The following is a 22,641-nucleotide window of genomic DNA, read 5'->3' as shown; positions in this document are numbered from 1 at the left end:
CCTCCCTCCACAGACTTGGGCAAGGTCAGGGGAGCACATAAGCTTTATGTGTCCCCAAGCTTCACCCCAAACTCATATTGCCTCCATGACCCCTCCCATCCCCCACAGGGTATAGACGGCTCCCCAGGAGAGAAGGGAGACCCTGGTGATGTTGGGGGACCGGTGAGTGGGGGAGCAGAGCATGTCATGCTGGCAGAGGGGGGTTGGGGCTGGTGAGTGGGTAGACTGGGGGGCCGGAGGAGTAGGCTGATGAGGTACCCAGGGCTCCCGTACAGCACCTGCTTTGCCGCTCTGGGCCTTCACCACGACGGTGAGCAGCTCAGTGGAGGAGGTGGGAGACGGCTGGTGCTGTGGGGATGTCTGGGGAAGGCCGTCCTGGGATCACAGGCATCCTGACACATAGCCCTGCTCAACCGACGTGAGCTAACGTGAGCTAATACTACCCTCGTACTGTTACATATCCATAGGGTCCGCCTGGAGCTTCTGGGGAGCCTGGCCCCCCTGGGCCCCCCGGCAAAAGGGTAAGTGAGACCTGCCTCCTGGCTGACCTGGCTCCAGCTTTGATCCACTCACCCCCACAGGCCCCCACAGGCCCCCGCCCACCTCCACAGGCCCCCTCACCCCCAAAGCATCCCTCCTACACTCTTTCCCTCCTCAGGGTCCTTCAGGCCGCATGGGTCCAGAAGGCAAAGAAGGGGAGAAAGGGGCCAAGGTGAGTACCCCCCCTGCCCAGGGAGGGTCCCTGTGTTGATCCTCGGCCAACAGATGGGCCATCAGAATGGGTGCCCCAATTCCTTCCCCCTCCCTGATGGTTCTTGGCTGGGAGGCCAGGAGGAAGGTGCTGTCTGACACTTTCTGCCCTTCCCTTGCCCTGGTCTGTTTCAGGGGGAGCCAGGTCCCGACGGGCCCCCAGGGATGACGGGCCCAGTGGGGGCTCGAGGGCCCCCTGGACGTGTGGGGCCTGAGGGTCTTCGGGGGATCCCCGGCCCTGTGGTGAGTAGGGTGGGATCAGACCCTCTGTGCGTGACCCACCTTATGCTTTCTAATCACAGCCTGAGGTGGCTGACCCTGGAGGGCGGTGGGGGCATCTACACTGGGTCTGGCCGAGTGCAGCATCCCCACGTTCTGCTTCATCCTAGGGTGAACCAGGCCTCCTGGGACCTCCTGGACTGATGGGCCCTCCTGGACCCCTGGTAAGAGACCTCTTTGTCCCTGGTGTCTCGGCATGGAGAACCACACTGGGCATCCAGTGGCCACCTGGTGCTGTGGGCTCACCCCTCACTGACAGTCCATCTGACCACCTGTACTAACCATCTATCTTGATGGTCTTATCCTGATGGTCAATACCGACCCTCTATCTTGGTGGTTTATACCGACCACAGTGACCATCATGACAAGCCAAACTGACCATCTATGTTGATAGTCAACACTGACCACCCACAGCGATCCTGACCACGGACCATTCATACTGGACCTCCTCCAGCCAGCCCTTCATTATCCCTTGTCATCACCCCTCTCTCCTGACCATCCCCATGACCACATCCCTGGTAATTCCCATTTGAAACATGAGTAATTTCCCATTTGACTACCCTCCAATCACCCACATGAACCTTGAGATTTTGTGTTTGAGCCTGACTAACTGAGCCTCACTCTCCTTCCAGGGGCCCTCTGGCCTTCCAGGATTGAAGGGAGATGCTGGCCCCAAGGGGGAAAAAGTAAGGATACCTCCTTCCATTATTCTCCCCCAGTTACCTCTGTCTCCTCCACATTTACCTCCCTCCCTGGCCAGAGGGCTGAGAATTTGGGGTCTCCTCTGCTCCCAACCTCATTACCCCAAGGCTCTAGAAGAAAAATCCTCCAGCAATCCCCCCACCATATTTCTTTCCCTGTGTGTGCCTCTCTTGTCCTCCAGGGTCACATTGGATTAATTGGCCTCATCGGCCCCCCTGGGGAAGCTGGTGAGAAAGGGGATCAGGGGTTGCCAGGCGTGCAGGGCCCCCCCGGCCCCAAGGGAGAACCCGTGAGTGTGTGTTCTACCCCAAGTGGAAAGAATGTGTCCATAGGAAGGGGTGGGGGTGGGGGGCAGAATTGGGGCTTATTTGGAGACTGTGGGGGTTGGGGCTTGGGAAGCCTGGTCTAGAATGATAAGAGTTGTGTCTGGGGAAAATGGCGGGGGGTGGTGTCTCCATCTAGGGATTTGCGGGTTGGAGGCTGTGTCTGTGGCCTGTTTTTTGAGGGGACTGGAGGCTTGTCTGGGGGATGTGCCTGGATCACAGGGGTGAACCCCATCAGTGATGACCTTGGTGTCCTTTCTTCAGGGTCCCCCCGGTCCCATCGGCTCTCTGGGCCCCCCTGGGTCCCCAGGTGTGGCGGTGAGTAAGAGGGGTTTGTGGGGTGGGGTCACCGTGGTGGGGCAGCTGGGACTCCAGCCCTCCCTGTCTCTACCTCACAGGGTCCTCTGGGACAGAAGGGCTCAAAAGGTTCCCCGGTGAGTATGCACTGTTCCCTCAGGCTCCCACATCCTGGCTTCCCACCCCTTTCAACGTCACCACACCCTCAATCCCTTTGCATTCATTCATTTACTCATTCAATCATGCATTCGACTATTTACTCAACACCTACCGTTGTATTTTATCAAATCTAAAATGCCACCAATTGTGAGATGCACCATTATTTTAGAAACTACTGTGAAGAAAAAACAGTTTTGACAAGGAAACTATGACTTGCCAAAGATGTTAGGTTTTGATTTCGGAGATGTTAAAATATGGAAAGGAAATGAGTGTTTTATAGTTGGGGCTAAAAAATTGCAGTTCCCTCCCCCAGTGCTGTGTGAGTGAGTGAGTGAGTGTGTGTGTGTGTGTGTGTGTGTGTTGGCAGGAAGGGGTCTCCATAGACAGAGTTCACTCCCAAGTGACTTCTCTCTACAGGGATCCTTTGGTCCCCGTGGCGACACTGGCCCCCCTGGCCCCCCTGGCCCTCCGGTAGGTTCCCCAGGGAGTATGTTGGGAGTGTCTGTCCCACTGGGTCCCCAAGTGCCCAGAACTGGGTGGGGCACACAGCAGGTGCTCAGGGCACCCAGGTGGGGAGGGAGGTGTCTTGAAAGCTGAGGGAGGATGCCGGCTCTGCTGGAGGGTTTAGGGGAACACCCATGGGGGCTCTGACTGGGTCTTGTCTTGCTTGACTCTGTCCCCCCCACCATCTCTCCCTCCGTCCCTTCCATCTCTCCTGGCCTCTGTCTCTATTTCAAATACTTGCTGCACAATTTTGTCTCTGTTTCTTTCTCTCCCTCTGCTTTCTTTGCCTCACCTTGCGGATCCCTCCACGGTGTTACTGCTTCGGCCTTTCCCCATCACTGGGTCTTTCTTTCTCTCCCTCCTATGTGTCCCTGTCCGTCTCTGCCTCTCGATGGCTCCCGTCCCTTTTTGATCTCTCTCTCCCTTTTCCTATCTATCCCCAACCCTGTGTGTCTCTGCCTCCTTTGTCTCTCTCATCTTTGCTTGTCTCTCTTCCTGTCTCTTCCTCCCGCATCTCTGCTCTCCCCTCTGCTGTCCCCGACCCCGCTCAGGGTCCCCCGGCCGAGCTGCACGGGCTGCGCCGGCGGCGGCGGCGCTCTGTGCCCCTGGAGGGCCTGGAGGGCCCGGAGGGCGGCCTGGAGGAGGTGCTGGCCTCGCTCACGTCGCTGAGCTTCGAACTGGAGCAGATGCGGCGCCCTCCCGGCACAGCTGAGCGCCCGGGCCTCGTGTGCAGTGAGCTGCACCGCAACCACCCGCACCTGCCGGATGGTGAGGTCCCGTCCCTGCCTGGGCCCCGTGGGCAGGAAGCCGTCGGGTCCCGCTCCCGACTCACTGACCCCACCTGGCTCTGCGGCAGGGGAATACTGGATTGACCCCAACCAGGGCTGTGCGCGGGACGCGCTCAGGGTTTTCTGCAACTTCACAGCTGGAGGAGAGACCTGCCTCTATCCCGACAAGAAGTTTGAGACCGTGAGTGCCTGGGCTGGGTGGGGGGAGAGGGCGCAGGGAGAAAGAGGGCACCGGAAGCCAAGCCTTATCACCAGCCCGTCCTCCCGCCTCCACCAAAGGCTGTCCCCTGCTTCCCCTCCCTGCCCAACACACACACAGGCTTTGTCTGGGACCTTATCCTAACTTCATCCGGCATTTGTTGAGGACCTGCTGTATGCCAAGGCCTGTGAAGGTCTGAAGGTCTGAAGGTCTGGGACCACAGCCGAGAATCAAACAAAACAAAACTCTGCTTTTAGGGAGCTCACCTTCTACGAGAAAATCTAGGGAAGGAAACAATAATGGTGGCAGATCTTTAAATAGTGCTTTATGTGTGCCAGGCTGTTCTGAGCACTTAGCTGCATCAACACTGAGGCCCAGTTCTGCCATCATCCCCCAGAGAGGGAAACTAAGGCACAGAGAAGTTACCCGAGGATTACCCAAGGCAGGCTGGCTCTAGAGTCCCAGCCCTTAACCTCCTGTAGGCACTGCCTCCTGATCCGCTATCTGAGGGGCCTGTGGACTCATTGCCCTCCAGGCTGTGGGCTGGGAGGGGAGACCACCTGGGCCCCCAGGAACACTGGGCTTCTCCATCAGGCTCAGCAGCAGAGGGCAGTGGGCAGGCAGCAGCAACTCTAGAACCCCGGGTTGGGATATAAACTGGGGGGAACAGGGTTTTTTTCATCTGCAAAACGGAGCTCAGGAAGGTATGGACTGGTTGTACAGTTGAGTGCTGATGCAATGTATCAGATTAGACACTGACGATGGGCGGTGCTGTGCTAATGCCTCTGCTGCTGGTAAAGTATGTAGCCAGCACAGAACCTGCAAAAATGCATGGTGATGTCCCTCTTATTTATGATTATTTTTGACTGGCCAGAGCCCTGGTTTAGTGGGAGCTCAACCCTCCGCCTCTCCCGCACCCTTACACACTAGTGGATGGGAATACAGACAAGCTCAGACCTCGAGGTCACGTAGGATTTGATCTCTAAACAGTTGCTGGTATCTGAGCCTCTCCCGCCAGCTCAGCTTCCTCCTGCCCAGAGGTGTTGGGGAGGGGTGTGAAGACTGATCCAGGTTTGGGTTCCTCAGACACAGACCCTGAGACAAAGACTTGAGGGCGAGTCATTTATTTGGGAGGAGATCGCAGGAGGCACCAGGAGAGGAGGGGGGAAGTGAGAGGGGACTGGGGGAGGCAGCCGATGAGGGTTAAAATGTCACCATTGGGCACTGAAGGCTCAGTTCCACTGGGAGACTTCTGGGAGATGGTGTGGAACAGGCACGTGGGGGAGGGAGAGGGAGCTGAGCATTTATCCATCCATTCTTGTCATTGGTGGAGAGCTGCCTCAGAGGGCAGGGACTCCCAACCCGTGCACCGGCCAAGCCAACTCCCATGCCCAGAGAACAACAGCTCAAGGGTCCGGGGTATACAGTCTGCAACTTTCAGTGCTGGGAGGTAAATACAAGAAGACATGGCCGGCACCCAGGCCATCTACACTGACTACCCCCTCCCATCCCAGGTGAAAATGGCCTCCTGGTCCAAGGAAAAGCCGGGAAACTGGTACAGCACATTCCGTCGAGGGAAGAAGGTGAGCGGCTGGAGACCGAGGTGGGGGATGGTATGAAAACTGGTGGGAACTGGCATGGGGAGTTGGAGGAGGGGCTCTGAGGGATGAGAGGAACAGGGCAGACTCACCTCTGCCTTCATGGTGATTGCAGGCTTGGTAGGGGTAGCAGATTGGGGGCGGGGGAGGGGTGTGTGGAGCGTCAGATGTGAATAGGGGAAGCCCAGGGTATGGTGGAAATCCAGAGGCAGTGCCGCAAGTCCCAGAGGTGTCCTGGTAGCAGTCACAGATCAACTGAAGCCTAAAGAATGAGCTGGGTTAGCAAGTTAGGGAGGACAAGGAAAAGTGTTCCAGGCAGAGGGAACAGCATACACAAAGGTCCAGAGTTAAAAGAGGATCTGGGGAATTGAAAGAAAAAGCCACTCTCCCTGCTCTAGAAAGTGTGAAGGGGAATGTGGTAAGAAAGGAGGCTGGGGAGGTAGGTGAGGGCTAGGCCCACCTCCCCAGAAAGACCTGTGAGCAGCAGGGAGCCGTGGAATGTGTTTCAGTGAGGGAAGGACCCAAATCTAACCTCTCAGTTAGAAAAATGCTTCCGGGGCAGGTGGGGAGGGGGCGGTGACTGGCATGTTGGCCCAAGGGAGTGAAGAGGTGGTCCAGGCTGGAGCTGGTGCTGTGGGGGTGGGGAGGAGGGTGTGGCTTGGAAAATCTAAGAGAGAGGCCAATAGGACCTAGTCACTGATGAAATGGAAGGGAGGGAGGAGAAGGTTGGTGGGCTGGTGTCTTGTGACATTCTGAGATATGTAGATGAGAAGAACAGGTTTGATGGGTGGGGGGATTTGGGGTTCAGCTTGGGAACTGTTTACATGACATACGTGTATCTGCCAAGCACTGGGAACGTAGCAGCAAATAATAAACACAGTTCCTGACTTCATGAAGTTGATACTCTACTGGGAGCATAACCAAGGAAGCAGGCAGACAGGAACCCAAGAAACAAAGCTATAATATAGCGTGGGGGTATCTTGGTTTGGGTTCCCCCCGAAACAGACCCTTCCACACAGACTCAGTTGCTAGTACTTTATCTGGGAGGTGATTCCAGAAAACATCGGTAGGGGCACATGGAAATGATACAGAGATGAGAAGGAGGCCAGAAGGGACGTATTACCCAGCAGGCTATCTCAGGCCCGTGATATGTTAATAATATATTTTATTTGACCCAGTGCATCTAAATTAGTGTCATATCAATATAAAGGTTACTGAGGCATTTAAAATTTCTCCCCTACGAGTTCTGCAGAGTCTGACCCATATTTTACGTTTATAGCACATCGTAATTTGGGCACTAAATTTCATTGGAGGTTCTTGATCCATAGTTAGATTTCATAAAATCTGCCTTTGAAAAAGTAGATTCGCATACTTGAGTTGTTCCACACCTAAGTTCTCTGATACCTGGATTGAGGCTCAGTTATTAGTTATGAATTAAAGTAAAAGCATAAATACAAATTTTTAATTAAACAGTTAAGTAACATGGTTGAAAGTTTCTATCTGATTGGCCACATTTCAAGTGCTCAGTAGCCACGTGCACCCGGGGGCTCACAGGGGAACCATGGGGGGCTGGATGGCGGGAAAGGCCACCCCCAAAGAAGGGGACGTGGCAGAGGTCGTGGGTCTGCCAGGGGATGGAGAGCCTGGGAGGGAGGTTCTGCAGAAGGAGTAGGGGTGACTGGGGGCACCCTCACCTCTTACTTTGTCCCACCCCCAGTTCTCCTACGTGGACGCTGACGGGTCTCCAGTGAACGTGGTGCAGATGACCTTCCTGAAGTTGCTGAGTGCCACAGCCCGCCAGAGCTTCACCTACTCCTGCCAGAACTCTGCCGCCTGGCTGGACGAAGCTGCAGGCGACTACGGCCGCTCCCTCCGCTTCCTCGGGGCCAACGGGGAAGAGGTGTCCTTCAACCAGACGACAGCAGCCACCATCGCTGTCCCCTACGACGGCTGCCGGGTAAGGGGAAGGGCAGGGGCCGGCCAGAGTGGGGAGAGGCTTTGGCTGCCCTCCTGCTAACTCACCGTTCTGTCTTCCCAGCTCCGCAAGGGACAGACGAAGACCCTCTTGGAGTTCAGCTCTTCCCAAGTGGGGTTTCTGCCTCTGTGGGATGTGGCGGCTACTGACTTCGGCCAGACGAACCAGAAGTTTGGGTTTGAACTGGGCCCTGTCTGCTTTAGCAGCTGAGAGTCTTGGGGTGGGAGGGATAATGAGGGAGCCCCAGACGGGGCACTATTGGTGCTGAGGCTTTGAAGCCACCGTATTTATCGTGTCCTGTGACTGTGGAGCCAGGGGAGAGTCTGCTCATCACGGTCAAGCAGTCTTCCTTCTCCGTTCCAGGGGGCCGGGGGCTGCACTCCCCTGGCTCAAGTCTAGCCTCCCTTCACTGCACCACAGCTGACATACTGTAGTCTGGCTCTGCCTGCCTGCCCAGCCCTCATCTCCCCACCCCCGAGGCCCCATGCAATGAACTTCTAACTCAGAGCTGATGAATGCCCCCCATGCCTGCCTCCCCACTCCTCGGTCAGTGCCCCCAACACCTGGTGGTGCTCCCCTTTCCAATAGTTAAGCACTGGATGTCTCCTGATCCCAGGCTGGGACCCCTTCGCTCATTCCTATTTTCAGGTGGGTTCACAGTGAAGGAACTGAAGTCAGGCTCCAGAGGGAAGAGTGGGGCTTCCCTGGACTGAGCTGGGTGCTCCTTCCACTGCCTCAGCCCAGCTCTGAGTACTGCCCCCACCCATATCTCCCTGAACTCACCTTGCCATGCCAGGTGGTAGGGGAGCCAAGATGGTGGGGGTGAGTCAGGATCCTAATGGTGCTGCCCTATTTATACCTGGGTCTGTGTTAAAAGGGAAAATCCCCTCTGTTGTATATTTAATCTGCTTCCTCCTTTAGGGAAGGCTGGGATATGATGAGAGAGATTCTAGCATGATCCCCACCCCTCCGGGGCCATAGGGCATATTTGGCATCTCAAGTCTGAGAATAAACCAGTGAACTGTGTCCCTGTGTCTTTCATCTAGTGCTGCCTATATCTTTCTTAAGGTCGGGCTCTTGTCTCGCCTGAGGTTATCTGCCACCACCTGGCTTAATAGTGTCTTTTGGTAGAGGTGGCTTTGGGAGGTGGGGGAAACCAATTATAATGGTACTCACCGGAGACGATGGGTCTGTTTACCATTTCAGAACCCTAGAAGAAGAGTCAAAAATCTCCGGATCTCTAAGAGAGATCTTAAATGTTTTCAGCACACAAAAAAGAAATTTTAATTATGTGTTGTGATGCCAGTGTTAGCTAATGCTACGGTTGTGATCAGTATACAAGTGTATCAAATCAACAGGTTGTATGCTTAGACTTAGACAATGTCATATGTCAATTCTATGTCAATAAAGCTGGAAAAAAATGTGAACCTATTAGGAATACACCAAACTTTGAGAGAGAGAGAGAGAGAGAGAGAGAGAGAGAGAGAGAGAGAATAGCTAGATCTTTCTGTTGATCTTGGTTAGTCCTGGAGTCATTGGCTGAGCTGAGGGTGAGGGAATGGATCAAGAGGTGACATGGGATGTGATCTGGGTTTGAGATGAAATGACTAGAAGTCAAAGATCTGGGTGGAGAGTCAGGAGATGAGTTGGGGGGAGAGAGAACTGAGTTACAAGTTGAACCTCGGGGTGAGTTGGGTGTTAGAGGGTAGAGGTTGGTCGAGTTATGTTGAAAATGGCTTGAAGATGAGTCATTGGAGGCTGCTTTGGAGTCAGTTGAGTGCGTTTGCGGTGGAGTAATGATGGGATCTGCTGAACTGGAGGTTGGGAAATCAGTGGATTGAGGTAAGGGTCTGGAGTTGGAGGTTGGACTGACGTGAATTAGGGTTGATGTGGGAGGTAGGATGAACTGAGTAGAACTAAGTAGGGGTTGCTATGAATGGGGAGTGAGGATTGGCAGTTTGGCAAGTCAAGATGGCATCAGTTAAGATCTGAGTTGGGTTTGAGGCAGCTTGAATTGGAGGTTAGATGTTGGGCTGAGGTTTTTTAAAGTAGATTTATTGAGATGTAATTCATTTACCATATAATTCACCCATTTAAGGTATACAATTAAATGGTTTTTAGTACATTCACAGACTTGTGCAACCATCACCACAATCAATTTTAGAACCTTTCATCACCTCAAAAAGAAATCCCATATCCATTAGCAGTCACTTTCCATTTCCCCCAAACCTTTCAGTGGTAGGCAACCACTAATCTTTCTGTCCCTATGGATTTGCCCATTCTGGGCATTTCATAAATGGAATCATATAATATGTGGCCCTTTGGTTCTGAGTACTTCATTCCTGTTTATTGCTGAATAATATTCCATTGTCTGGAATTTTTCCATTGTCGGAAACAATTCTATTGTTTATCCATTCATCGGTTGCTGGACATTGCCCAATTGAGTGCCAAATTGGAGTGATGGAGGGCTGGTGTAGTTGAGTTGGGTCAGGTGGGATTGAGTAGGTATAGGTTTCAGGTTGGGGTGAATGGTCTCCCTCAAAGTCAGGGCTTACCCTACCACCTCTGCCACCAGGCCCCACAAGCCCCCCTGAATGCTTGCCCTGGATTCCCTCATGCATTCAATAAACATTACTGGATTGTAACTCTATGAAGAATGTTGGGGCTCAGAGGTTGATTGATGAGTTCACTCATTCATTCATTTGCTTAATTGTTTGTTTTATAGTTCTTGACTATTTACTCATTGCCAGGCACTGTTCCAAATGCTGGGGTAGAAGAGAGATGTGGGGATCTTACTCCTGAGGGAGACGGACTAGACAGACATACAGCTATGTAATGTGATTTCAGGAAAATCAAACAAGTTACAGCGTGATGGAGTGGTGTAAATTTGAGATGAGGTCGTCACAGGAGAGACCTCACTGAAGAGGCAATATTTGAGCACTGAAACCTGAAGGATGAAGGGAAAAGCCATGCGAAATTTGGGGAAGTATCCCCCCACACAGAGAAGAACCCAGAAACCCTCAAAAACGAATGAAGACTCTTGAGGAGATGGTGTCTCCCTTGGTCCCCTCTTCTCCCGATTTGTTGCTTTTGCTGATTTTTCCACACTGTTCTATCAACCCCACTGTACGCCCAGGCCTGCTTCCCATTTATTTCCTCTTCCAAACCTCCTTAGCTCAAGAATGCATATGGTAACACCAATGCTATGTGTTTTCCTCTTCCTGAGAATCCCTAATTGAGAACACATTTCCCAGCTTGCCTTGCAGTTAGGTTGGGCCACGTGCCTGGGTCTTGGCCAGTAGGATGTGGGTAACCATACAACCTCCTGCTTGATCCCCTGAGCTCTTTCAGTCCATGATGGCCTCGGAGATCACATCTGTAAGTAAGAGGAGGGTCTCCTATGGAACCAGAAAGGAGCCACCCTCCTTGAGATACTGCTTGCAGGAATACTACGAGGAGAGGTCCATCAATAACTTGATTGCGTTAGGCCCTTGAGATGTTGAAGGGTTGCTTATTACAGCAGCTATTAGTAATTATCCTGACGAACCCAGCAAAGGAATCCAACTTTTACTAAAGGTCAGCATGGAAGCGTGTGTGCACACTGGGAGGTCCCATTGCAACAAGGTCAACAGCTTAGAATTTAATATGCAATATCTTTGTTCTTGAAAGTCCCCCCACTGTAAATTTGTCACAGCTGGTATGTTTCCCCCCTCCCCAGCCTGGATTTCCCACAATTCTGCTGCCCTCTGCCATCTTTCCCTCCCTGACACCTCGCTTGTCTACCCTCTTCACTCCCTTCCTCTAAGGCTGTCTACACTTAGATCAAATTTATCTCACCTTCTGGGGTACCTGGGTGGCTCAGTCGGTTAAGCATCCAGCTCTTGATTTTGACTCAGGTCGTGATCCCAGGGTCGTGCGATCAAGCCCCACGTCCGGCTCCATGCTGGGCATGGAACCTGCTTGAGATTCTCTCTCTCCCTCTGCCCCTCTCCCTCTGCACTCTTTCTCTCTCTCAAAAAATTTTTTTAAAATCTCACTTTCTTACAAAGAACCATTCACAACATTTCTTGCAGACCACATCTTCACACCCATGCAATCCGTGATTAGCTCAACCAACACTGTTAAATGACCACTGATCGAGTATCTACATGCCGGGCAGTGTTCATCAAATGTTTCCCCTGGATGAATTTATATATTTTCATCACAACCTTTGAGGAAGGTTCTGTTATCCTCATTTTTTTTAGGTAATAGAACTGAGGAACAGAGTAACTTGACCGGAGTCTGGAGCTAGAGATTTTGCTAAACAAAAAGCCGTCTTCTCCTTCAGGGGAACTTTCTCCCATTGTTTTAAAAAATTGCATCTAATACACAGCCCAGGGTTTACAAACGCAAGTCGGCCCGCTTCTGGTTTTGCAACTCCGGTCCCAGCCCTGGTGCAGGTGTTTTGGAAGGGAGGAACAATTAATAATGTAATGAATACTCTTTGATTAGCTAAAAGCTGGTTGAAGAACTAGAATCTCGGCTCTGCTAAACGAAGGTAATTGACAAAGGTGTAAGGAGGGAATTCTGGACCGCATGTTGGGCTCTGTGTATTTACCCAGCATCGTGGCCAGCACCCAGGCGGCTGCTGGGAAAACCCCCAGCTGATTTGCATATTCAGTGGCCATAATTAATCACAGCACTTGTGCTTCCTGAGCGCACGTGTTCTGAACTGGGGGCGGGGCAGGGCGGCCAGTGTGAGAGCCGCCTGTGGCTTCACACATGGTTGTAGGGGGTGGGTGGAGTCGCGATTTAACCCAGATGCACAGGGCGTTGGAAATAGTCATGCTCAGTGACATACACCGACCAAGGGCCCACAGAATCAGACCCTCGTCTTGTCCTGCCCCAGATCCGCAGGCAGACTCAGAGAGTCAGTCCCACGTTATACCCAGCCCTACACCTCCAGCCGGTTCCAGACGTGCTGACACGCATAGCAGGCCACACGCACAGTTGCACACACCCAGTTGTGCCTGGACACACAGCCAAAGCCCACATCTCACACACACACACACACACACACACACACACGCAGTCATGTTCATAAACCCACACTTAGATGTGTAGCCACACCTGAGACCCCCGTTGTCAGAATGCGAGCTGCTGCATCCCGGGGTCTGACATCCCGGGGTCTGCCAGGCAGACAGAGGGACACCCAGGCCCACACAGGGAGACCTGCCACCAGCACGAACTGCAGGCGTCATTCACGTTTCGAGGTCCCCTCCCCCACACCACACATTCATCCATTCGTTGAAGCACCTGCTCTGTGCCAGGTACTACTGTAGGGTCTGGTGATCCAGCAGGGAATAAAACAAGGGTCCGTTTGCCCTCGTGGAGTTTACACTCGAGTGGGGCCAACAGGCAGTAAGCAAATACACAGGTGACACATCAAGTGGTGCCATGAAGAAAAAGAAGGCAGGGCGCCTGGGTGGCTCAGTCGGTGAAGCATCAGACTTTGGCTCGGGTCACGATCTCACGGTTTGTGGGTTCGAGCCCCGTGTCAGGCTCTGTGTTGACAGCTCAGAGCCTAGAACCTGCTTCGGATTCTGTGTCTCCCTCTCTCTCTGCCCCTCCCTTGCTTGCTCTCTCTCTCTCAAAAATAAACATTAAAAAAAAAAAAAAAGAGGGGCGCCTGGGTGGCTCAGTCGGTTAGGCGTCCGACTTCGGCTCAGGTCATGATCTCGCAGTCTGTGAGTTCAAGCCCCGCGTCGGGCTCTGTGCTGAGTGCTCAGAGCCTGGAGCCTGTTTCAGATTCTGTGTCTCCCTCTCTCTCTGACCCTCCCCCATTCATGCTCTGTCTCTCTCTGTCTTAAAAATAAATAAACGTTAAAAAAAATTAAAAAAGAAAAGAAAGGAAAAGAAAAGGCAGAGAGGAGGACAAGAAAAAGGTGTTCTTTGAGACAGGGTGGTCAGGGAAGGCTGCCTGGAGGAGGCATCCTTGAAGCAGAGGCTCACACAGAGAGAGGGAGGGTGCTTTGTGACTTCTCACCAACACTGACAACAAGGTACAGATTTACAAACAGGCATGTGCCATGCAGACTTACAAGGGCCTGTCCCCACAAGAGCGGATGTGTGCCCTTGTGTCCAGGGTGCCCCAGACACCAGAGTTTTCTTTTGAGAGTGTGGGCCTGTACCTTAAAGGGACAGGGGAGATCCTAGGGAGACAGCAGAAGCTGAGCAAACAGAGGACCAGATTGATCTTGAGAGGCTGTCCTGTCCGTTCCAAGCTGGTCTCACTTTTATACATGCTTCTCCTCCACCCTTGGTATATTTCTTACTTGATTTCATTACTTCTGTGTTAAAAAAACGTAAAATTTACCATCTTAATCATTTTTAAGTGTACACTTCATTACTGTTAAGTACATTCACATCGCTGTGCGACAGACGGACCTCTAGAAGTTTTTAATCTTCTAAAACTGTATCTCGGTCCCCATTAAACAACTCCCTGCGCCCATCCCCCAGCCCCTGGCACCCACCATCTACTTTTAGTGCCTATGATTTCAGCTATTCTGAGGACCTCATGCAGGTAGAATTATACAGTATGTGTCTTTTGCGATTGGCTTATTTCTCTGAGCATAATGTCCTCAAGGGTCCTTGTAGTATGTCAGAATTTCCCTCTCTTTTAAGGCTGAATACTATTCCTTTGGATGGACATACCACATCTTTTTATCCATCAATAGACACTTGGGTTGCTTCCAACTCTTGGCTGCTGTGAATAATGCTGCTATTGTGAACATGGGTTTGCAAACATCTCTTCAAGACCCTGCTTTCAATTCTTTTGGACCTATACTCGAAATGTGTTTGCATGGGGATGCGTGGCTGGCTCCGTCAGAAGAGCGTGTGACTCTAGATCGCGGGGCCATGAGTTTGAGCCCCATGTTGGATGTAGAGATTACTAAAGGAAAAAAAATTAATGAGCTTAAAAAAAATTGTTTGCACAGAGGCACGCACCATATGATAAGACGCACGGGTCTTAAGTGTTCTGTGTGATGAATTTTGACGACGGTCTACATGCCCTAAAGAAGATATAGACTGTTTCCAATGCCCCCAGGAAGTTCCTCGTATCCCTTCCCATGACCCCTCTAAGACACCACCTCTTCTTGGGTACGTTCCTAGTGTTACAAAGCCAATGAATGAAACGTGGAAGGTGTATGGAGGCAGTGTGGTATCATGGCTAGAGCCAAGCCCTCTGGTCCGGGTTTAACTTCTTCACTGGGGCAAGCGTGACCTTCACCGTGCCCCACAGTCTCCACAGCTGTGACGACGGGGTGCCTGAGAGCATCTAAACGTCAGGCTGTGTGAGGGTTAAATTACTTAAAATAGGTCACTTAGAGCAATGCTCTAAGTCGTGCGGCAAGTGCTGTAAAAGTGTTGCCGTTATAAAAAATACATATGGGGGGAACTTTATGATAAACACGTGCCCACCGCCCACCCTAAAAAATAAAACGCTGCACGCACATTTGAAGCTGTTGTACCCATTTCTGCCATCATCTGCCTTTCTTTCCCCCGATTATGGGTAAATGAGTGTGGAGAATTAAGGTGTTTAAAACATGTGACCAAATATACCTCACATAAAATTTACCCTTTAGCCATTTTTAAGTGTCTCGTCTGGTGGCATTAAGCACGTTCACGCTGTTGGGCACACATCACTGCCATCCGTCTCCAGAACTTTGTCCTTTTCCCACACTGAAGCTCCGTCCCCATTAAACGCGATGCCCCGTTTCTGTCTTCCCTTGAGTGCGGGGATTTCTGTCCTCAAGAGTATTTCCTGGTGTTTACTGCACGCAGGGGGGGGGGGGGGGGCTGTATCCATGGGTGATGCATAGTTTGGCAGGTTTTGAAACTATCTCTGACTGTTACAATATTGAAGACGCTTTGGCAACTTGCTTTGTTAGCTCAGCCACAGGCTTTGTATCTTCTCCATCTAGACACAAGTATTTCTACAAGTATTTCTTTCTAGTCGTGTCTTTGTAAGTGCTTCCCTCAGCACGGTTATCGGTTATCCGTGGGACTCACAAACTTTTAGGTGCTTTCCATTTTGTTCCTGTTCAAACATCCCAGCACGTGTCTTGGGGCACAAGGATAAACGGGTCTGGGGTGTATGAATATACATGAATGGAAATTCTGGGTTAGGGGGAAGGTACGTCTTCAGCTGTCCTGGGTACGATCTTCACACTGGCTGCCCAAACCACACTCTACCCCTTTCCACCCACCAGTTTTCCAAGCTTTCAAGGCTCCCTGTTGGCCCTGAGTTAAAGTCCAGGTCTTTGTACTTGGCAGCTCTGGCCTCATTTGTCACCATCCCTCACCAGGAGAGCTAGCCTCCTGTGCTTTGCTGCCTCAGGGCCTTTGCATCTGCTCTTTTCTCTGCCCACTGAGCCCTGCCAGTTCTTGCTCAGCTTTTGGCTCTGAACCACCCTGCCCCCAGGCCAGATCAGGGCTCTCCAAACATGCTCAGAGAACTCTGCCCATCTGTTCGTGCACCAAACTCTCAATTATTTTAGGGCAGGAACTTTCTTGTTTGTAGCCACAAATCCAGTGCAGGTGAGGCCCGGGGCCAGTGGCGTGTCTCTACTGGTGGATGAATGGAGAAGCCAGGGCTGCGCAGAGACCTGAATTCCAATCCTAGCTCGACCACTTCCTGGCTGTGTGACCTCAGGCAAGAAGCTTAACCTCTCTGAGCCCCTCACTTGCCTCTCCTCTGAAACCCTTCCCAGGGATGGTGCAGGGGTTGAAGTGAGTCCCAGCCAGGTCTGGCTCAGGGTAGACCCCTCTTGGTAGGAGCTGCTGTGATTCTGAGCCAAGTTCCGGGCCTGTAACCTCAGATTAGGGCCTTGCTTCTTCCTGGCTTGGCAGGGCTGGGAAGCGATGCTGGGTCTCCTTGTCCCGCCAACTCATGCCTCAATTCCCAGGCCGGTAATGGGAACCACATGCGCTGGACATAGGCCCACCCGTCCTCCGTCCCCCCCCCCCTCCCCTAGAGAGGCCTCCTTAGTCATTCTGTCCACCTCCCTCTTCCCACAACCTCATTCCCACGCTGCCCTGGCCTGGGGTTTGCGTGTCAGAGGGTGTCTGTGCAGTGTTGTAGGTCCCTGCGGGTCCCTGTGTGTGTGTGACGGGGTCTGAAGCGTAGGTCTGTGGGCGTGTCTTGTACAAGCGGTCTGCCTCTGTCGTGCGTGTGTGCTTGTGTGTGAACTACCTGCCTACTCTGTGAGTCATCTGGTAGGTTTGCACACGTGTTCCCGTATGAACTGTTGTGCCCGTTTTATGAACCTCCACACGGGGCTGCGTGGTTGTGGTGCGTCTGTCTTCATGTGGCTAAATTGTGGATTTGTGGGCAATGAGTTGTGGATTTGTGGGTGAACTGCATGTCCATACTGGGGAAGAACTATGTGTGTGAGCTGTGTGCCTGAATGGTGGGGTTTGCGTATTTCTTGTGTTGGGGGTGTGTGTGTGTGTGTGTGTGTTGGGTCAGGTGTATGCGTGAGATAATTGTGTCTTCTTCCCCCTTCTGACAACAGATGTGTGTTTCTGTGGGCCCTTGAGCTTGGGATGTGTGTATCTGGCTGTGTGTTGCATGTGGTTGTGTGTGCTCATTCTGGGTGACACCGTTCTGTCTCGGTGTGATGTGCCTGGACCTTATATCCCAGTACAGTGTCCCTGGGTGACTGTGTGCCCATGTCGTGTGTTTGTGTGCCAGTTTGGGCAACTGGGGACAAGTTCCTGTTCCCACAGCTAGGTCGTTCAGTGTGTGTGCCTGTGTGGATGCTTATGTGTGTGTGTGCTTATGTGTGGGTATGTTTGCATGTGTGTGCATGTGTGTGTGTTTGTGTGTATGTGTGGGGTGTGTGCATGTGTGGGTGTGTTTGCATGTGTGTGCATGGGTGTGTGTGTATATGTGTGTGTGCTTATGTGTGGGTATGTTTATATGCATGTGTGTGTGCATGTGTGGGTGTGTGTGCATGTATGGGGTGTGGGTGTGTTTCATGTGTGTGCATGGGTGTGTGTATGTGTGTGTGCTTATGTGGGTATGTTTGCATGTGTGTGCATGTGTGGGTATGTGTGCATGTATGGGTGCTTCTGTGTGTGTGTGTGTGCTTATGTGTGGGTATGTTTGTATGTGTGTGCTTGTGTGTATGTGTGGAGTGTGTGCATGTGTGGGTGTGTTTGCATGTGTGTGCATGGGTGTGTGTGTATGTGTGTGTGCTTTTGTGTGGGTATGTTTGCATGCATGTGCAGGTGCTTATGTGTGTGTGTGTTTGTGCTTATTTGTGGGTATGTGTTCATGCGTGTGCATGTGTGGGTGTGTTTTATGAATGTGTGTGCATGTGGGTGTGTGCATGAGTGTGCATGTGTGGGTGTGCGTGTGTGGGTGTGCCTGCCCGTGTGTGTGTCTGCGTGAAGCCTGGAAGGGAGGGAGTCCCAGTGCTGGCAGAAGCTCCCCAGTGAGAAATGCCCAACAAAAGGAAAGAACGGGGCTGAACCATGGAGGTAGCCTGCGGGAAGCCCCCTTGGATGAGGGCTGACCTCAGGAGCTCTCCTGGGACATGGAAGGAGGGCTGTGCTCCATTCTGCGTGAGCACTTGGAGGTGTGGGATTGGGAGCCCTGGACCTGGAGGGCATTGGAACGACCCCCGTGAAGATGCATGGGCTTGGAAGGCCAAGATGCAATGCTTGACTCCCCTGGGAGGGGCCGGGCCTTCTTGACGCCATGTGAAGACCACAGGGTCCGGCCCAGGTATCCCCGCAGCATAAAGAACCTCATGTCAACAGGCGCCTGGAGGGTCAGTCGGTTGAGCGTCCGACTTCGGCTCAGGTCATGATCTCACGGTTCCTGAGTTCAAGCCCTACATCAGGCTCTGCACTGACAGCTCGGAGCCTGGAGCCTGCTTCCGATTCTGTGTCTCCCTCTCCTCTCTCTGCCCCTCCCCTGCTCTCTCTCTCTCTCTCTCAAAAACAAAATAAACATTAAAAAATAAGTTAAAAAAGAACTTCATGTCTGGAGCCAGACATGAACCAAATTGTGGTCTTAGCTCTGCTGTACGTCCTCTCTGTGGCCTTCATACAGTGTCTTAAGCTCTCTGAACCTCAATATCTCCATCTGAAAAGTGGGACAGAGGCAGATGATGTCAGTGCCTTGCCCATATCCCCCTTGGCCGTGACACGTTCCTCTGCACACTTCTGCCAGCCTCAGGGCTCAGTCCACATACTGGCCAGGCCAGAAATGTCGAAGAGTGGGTACCCCTGGGGACAGCCCTCCCCTAATGACATGCAGGACCTGGAGAACAAACGGCCACCTCCCTTGCCCTCAAGCAGGACAACTGCGAGGAACAGATTCCACACTCTCTCCCAAGGGTCCCCAGCAGGGCTGACCCTCGGTTGCCTGTGTGGATTTGACAAGAAAGGAAAGACGCACAACAAATAACCCAGTTTTGGAGATGAGAAATGGAGAAAGACAGAATCTTGATGATATCCCAGGACCCCTGGATCCAGCCATGCCTGAATCCAACTACCCCTGGATTTTTTTTTTCAGCCGTGTGAGCTGATATTTTTTTTGTTGTTGTTAAGACGGTTCTAGCTGCCTTTCTGCCACTTGCTACCAAAGGACCTCTGAGTAATAAATATACAGAGGGATCCGCAAGAGCAAAGGCATGTGTAGACACGCGTGGCGTAGATTGTTTCACTCATTAACTTCTTGATCATCTCTGTGTCAGGCCCTGTGCAGGGGGAAAGGAAAGCTCTGGATGTTTCTTCCTCTGGCTAGACTCAGGAAGGGGTCGCAGTAAAGACAATGGCTGCCCAGGCACCAATTAGGAAAAGCCAATGGTGAGCTGGTGAGAGCTGGCAGGGACCCAACGCTCCTTCGTCCTGCCTCCATACATCGTGGAGGGCAGACTTTGCCCAGAGCCAGACCCTGAGTCACCTGGTCCAGCAGTTTTGCCGCATGAGGTCTCTCAAGAAGCTGATCTGTCTTCACTGATGGTCCACAGTCCTGATCACTACCCTGACCACACAGGGAGGTAGACACCATGCTCATCATAGCATTGATCGTGGTGCTGACCTTGAAGTTGACAACAGTGCAACCAGGACGCTGAGTCTGAGCCTGATCAGGACGTGACCTGATCATAATTTTGACCTCGGCACAGCCAGGTCACTGTCCAAAGCAAGGTCAGAACAATGACTACAGCATGGCCAGGACAGTGATTGTGACCCTGAGGACATTCAGCCAGGAAACTGACCATCACGCTAACAACAACACAACCAGGAATGACCCGTAGAGACCACAGAACTGACCACAATGCTGACCCCAGTAGAACCAGGATGCTGATGGCAGCACAGATCCCAGTTCAATAGGACATTGACCACAGTGTGATCAGGACAGATTGCTAGTGACCACAGCTGTGGCCGTGACCACAGCATTGAATGTATTGGCCAGGGTCCAGTGAGAAAAACAAAGCTCACACCAGGTGGTTCAGCAACAAACTTTCACATGGGGATTTAGCCACAGAGACGTTAGTTAAGCTTTTTTTTTTTAATTTTTTTTCAACGTTTTTTATTTATTTTTGGGACAGAGAAAGACAGAGCATGAACGGGGGAGGGGCAGAGAGAGAGGGAGACACAGAATCGGAAACAGGCTCCAGGCTCCGAGCCATCAGCCCAGAGCCTGATGCGGGGCTCGAACTCACAGACCGCGAGATCGTGACCTGGCTGAAGTCGGACGCTTAACCGACTGTGCCACCCAGGCGCCCCAGTTAAGCTTTTTTTAAAGAGTAAATGGGAGAAGTGAATTGATTCTAGAGTGAGTAGCAAGCCACCATCTTCCCAAGAGCTGAAGTAACTGAAGGGACGAAGTAGTTAGCAGAGTCCAGAACCTGCCACCACCTGATAGGAGCTGAACCACCAAAGGGACTCCGGTCCCAGTGGCTGAGACCACAGAGGAGACACAACAGCCACTGCCAGAAACACTGAAAGGAGAGAGAGGGGGAGAAATATTCTGGCTTCTTCCCACCCCCACTCCCCACCCCATTGGCTGAGCCTCGCCGGATGCAAGGGAGCCTGGGAAATGTAGTTTGCAGAGGCCACACCCCTGAAACAGCAGAGCTGGGGAAGGAGGGGGAATGGACCTAAGGACATACTGACCAATGTCAACTACATAGCACAGGCCATGCTTGACCATGACAATGACATGAGCCCAGAGGATGTTGTTCATGGTCCTGAAACAGCTCTAATAAGGGCACCACTCTGTAGTAAGGGGACGTGCAGGGCCTCCCCTCCCCCCACTGTTAACCACAGCCCGCACTCGGTCAAAAGCTTATAGGTTCCACTAACCAACAACAGCCCTTTTCTTCTCTACACCTACTGCGGGCTTGGCCTGAGTTGTCAGCAAAGGGCAATTTCCCATTGTTATTTTTTTTTAAGTCTATTTATTTATTTTGAGAGAGAGAGAGCAGCATGCAAGCAGGGGAGGGGCAGAGAGAGAGGGAGAGAGAGAATCCCAAGCAGTCTCCACACTATCAGCTTGAAGCAGGACACAAGGTTGGAACTCGTGAACTGTGAAATCCTGACCTGAGCCTAAGTCAAGATTCCGGCACTCAAACGACTGAGCCACCTAGGCACCCCAGCAATCTCCCATTTGGGAAAGGAGGTAGAGGGATGGGTGGGATATGGGATGCCTTCCCTGACTCAGATTCTGTTCTGTGTCCCACACCCCATGGCCAATTTCCTCAACTCCATGCTTCACTGTGGTAACGTTCTCAGGGGATTGAGGGCTGGTTGGGGGCTCTATCTTAAGGGTCACAGATGTCTCCCTACAACTCCATGAGGAAACAGGTCTCCTGAGAGAAGGAAAGCTCTTGGCCTAAGGTCACATGGCCAAGACGTGACAGGACCAGGGTCAAACCCCTGTCCATTGGACACCATCCTCTTTCTTGCTCTGACAAAAGCACCCATAGTGTGTTATCTGCCTGGCATACGGTAGGGTCGGAGAAGTGCCAGGCCTCCCCACCCCTCTGTTATAGCTGATTCCTCTGTAACCTGACGGGCTTGCTCCCCACCCCACCCCCACCCCCACCAAAAAAGCCTCTGACAAGGAAGGGAAGGAAGACTGCGACTGTGACTGCGGAGAAGAGGGGGGAGAGGCAGAGAAAGGCTGGAGGCTGGACCAGGACGCCCTTCATATGCAAATGGCTTCTCGTTGGAGGCGCGTGAATATTTTGATCCTCTCGGGATCTGGGGATCTGGTCTCCCATCTTGGGCCATTGAAAGGGGGGTGAGAAACTCTCAGGTGTGGCGGGGGAGGGGGACTTTGAGGAAGAGGGGCCTGGAAAATGGGTGGGAGGGGGAGAGTGAAAACAAGGTACCCCGCTTTGGGGGCCAGCCCCCCCCCCCCCCTTGGCCATCCCCAGCGGCCGCCGGTCTAACGGTCTCCCTGTTTTTGTCTCTCACTCCTCCTTCCATCTCCGTTCCACCTCCCTTGTCCCGGCAGTGACCCCCTTCCCTCAACGTCCCATTGCACAGGCTCTGCCTCAGTTTCTCTGTTGATTCTTGAGTTCTTTAAGGAGGGGGCCTCTCACGTTCTCTTCTTGGTTGCCAGGCCTTCCTCTTACTCCCCCCCGCCCCTTGACCCCCATCCCACCCCTATTTTCAACGTGGGAAATGTGCTGGGAGGGTGAAATTTACAAACACGTGACGGAAACCCCTCCCCCATCCCCGTGACCCTCTCCCATCGGGCCTAGGGGACTGCGGGGCCCGGTCCCCAGCTCTCCTCCCCAGTGCCAGCTCCTCCCCCTTCCCCGCCCCCAGACCCACGCTGGGTCCGCGCCCGCAGACGAGCTGGGGGCGGGGCGGGGGGCGGAGCCCGCAACAAAGACTAGGAGCGCGCGAGGGGGGGCGGGGGTGGGGCGGAATCCCGGCCGCCGGCGAGGCGGGGGAGGCGGCGGCGAGGGTCGCCCCTGCCGGGCGGGCGGGGTCGCGCGAGGTGGCGGTCCCCGCGCCCAGGCGCCGCTAGGGCGGGCGGGGGGACGGGACGCCG

At 52.8% G+C, this 22,641-nt stretch overlaps 1 protein-coding gene across 1 annotated transcript in view; it reads left to right on the top strand.

Moving 5' to 3' along the window:
- The window catches only part of COL5A3 (collagen type V alpha 3 chain), a 35,427-nt gene extending 26,827 nt beyond the window's left edge, over positions 1–8,600 (top strand). Inside the window, exons 54-68 of the mRNA XM_042973974.1 lie at positions 109–162; positions 468–521; positions 659–712; positions 886–993; positions 1,140–1,193; positions 1,662–1,715; positions 1,913–2,020; positions 2,319–2,372; positions 2,453–2,488; positions 2,928–2,981; positions 3,566–3,782; positions 3,871–3,983; positions 5,516–5,584; positions 7,317–7,556; positions 7,638–8,600. Coding sequence (XP_042829908.1) covers positions 109–162; positions 468–521; positions 659–712; positions 886–993; positions 1,140–1,193; positions 1,662–1,715; positions 1,913–2,020; positions 2,319–2,372; positions 2,453–2,488; positions 2,928–2,981; positions 3,566–3,782; positions 3,871–3,983; positions 5,516–5,584; positions 7,317–7,556; positions 7,638–7,784 — 1,416 coding nt within the window. The 3' untranslated portion in view covers positions 7,785–8,600. The remainder of the gene's footprint in view (positions 1–108; positions 163–467; positions 522–658; positions 713–885; positions 994–1,139; positions 1,194–1,661; positions 1,716–1,912; positions 2,021–2,318; positions 2,373–2,452; positions 2,489–2,927; positions 2,982–3,565; positions 3,783–3,870; positions 3,984–5,515; positions 5,585–7,316; positions 7,557–7,637) is intronic.
- Positions 8,601–22,641: the final 14,041 nt, after the last annotated feature.

The sequence above is a fragment of the Panthera tigris genome, chromosome A2 (assembly GCF_018350195.1).
Source record: "Panthera tigris isolate Pti1 chromosome A2, P.tigris_Pti1_mat1.1, whole genome shotgun sequence".
NCBI lineage: Eukaryota > Metazoa > Chordata > Mammalia > Carnivora > Felidae > Panthera > Panthera tigris.
The sequence above is the reverse complement of the archived record's forward strand: the minus strand, read 5'-3'. Positions and strand labels throughout refer to the sequence as shown.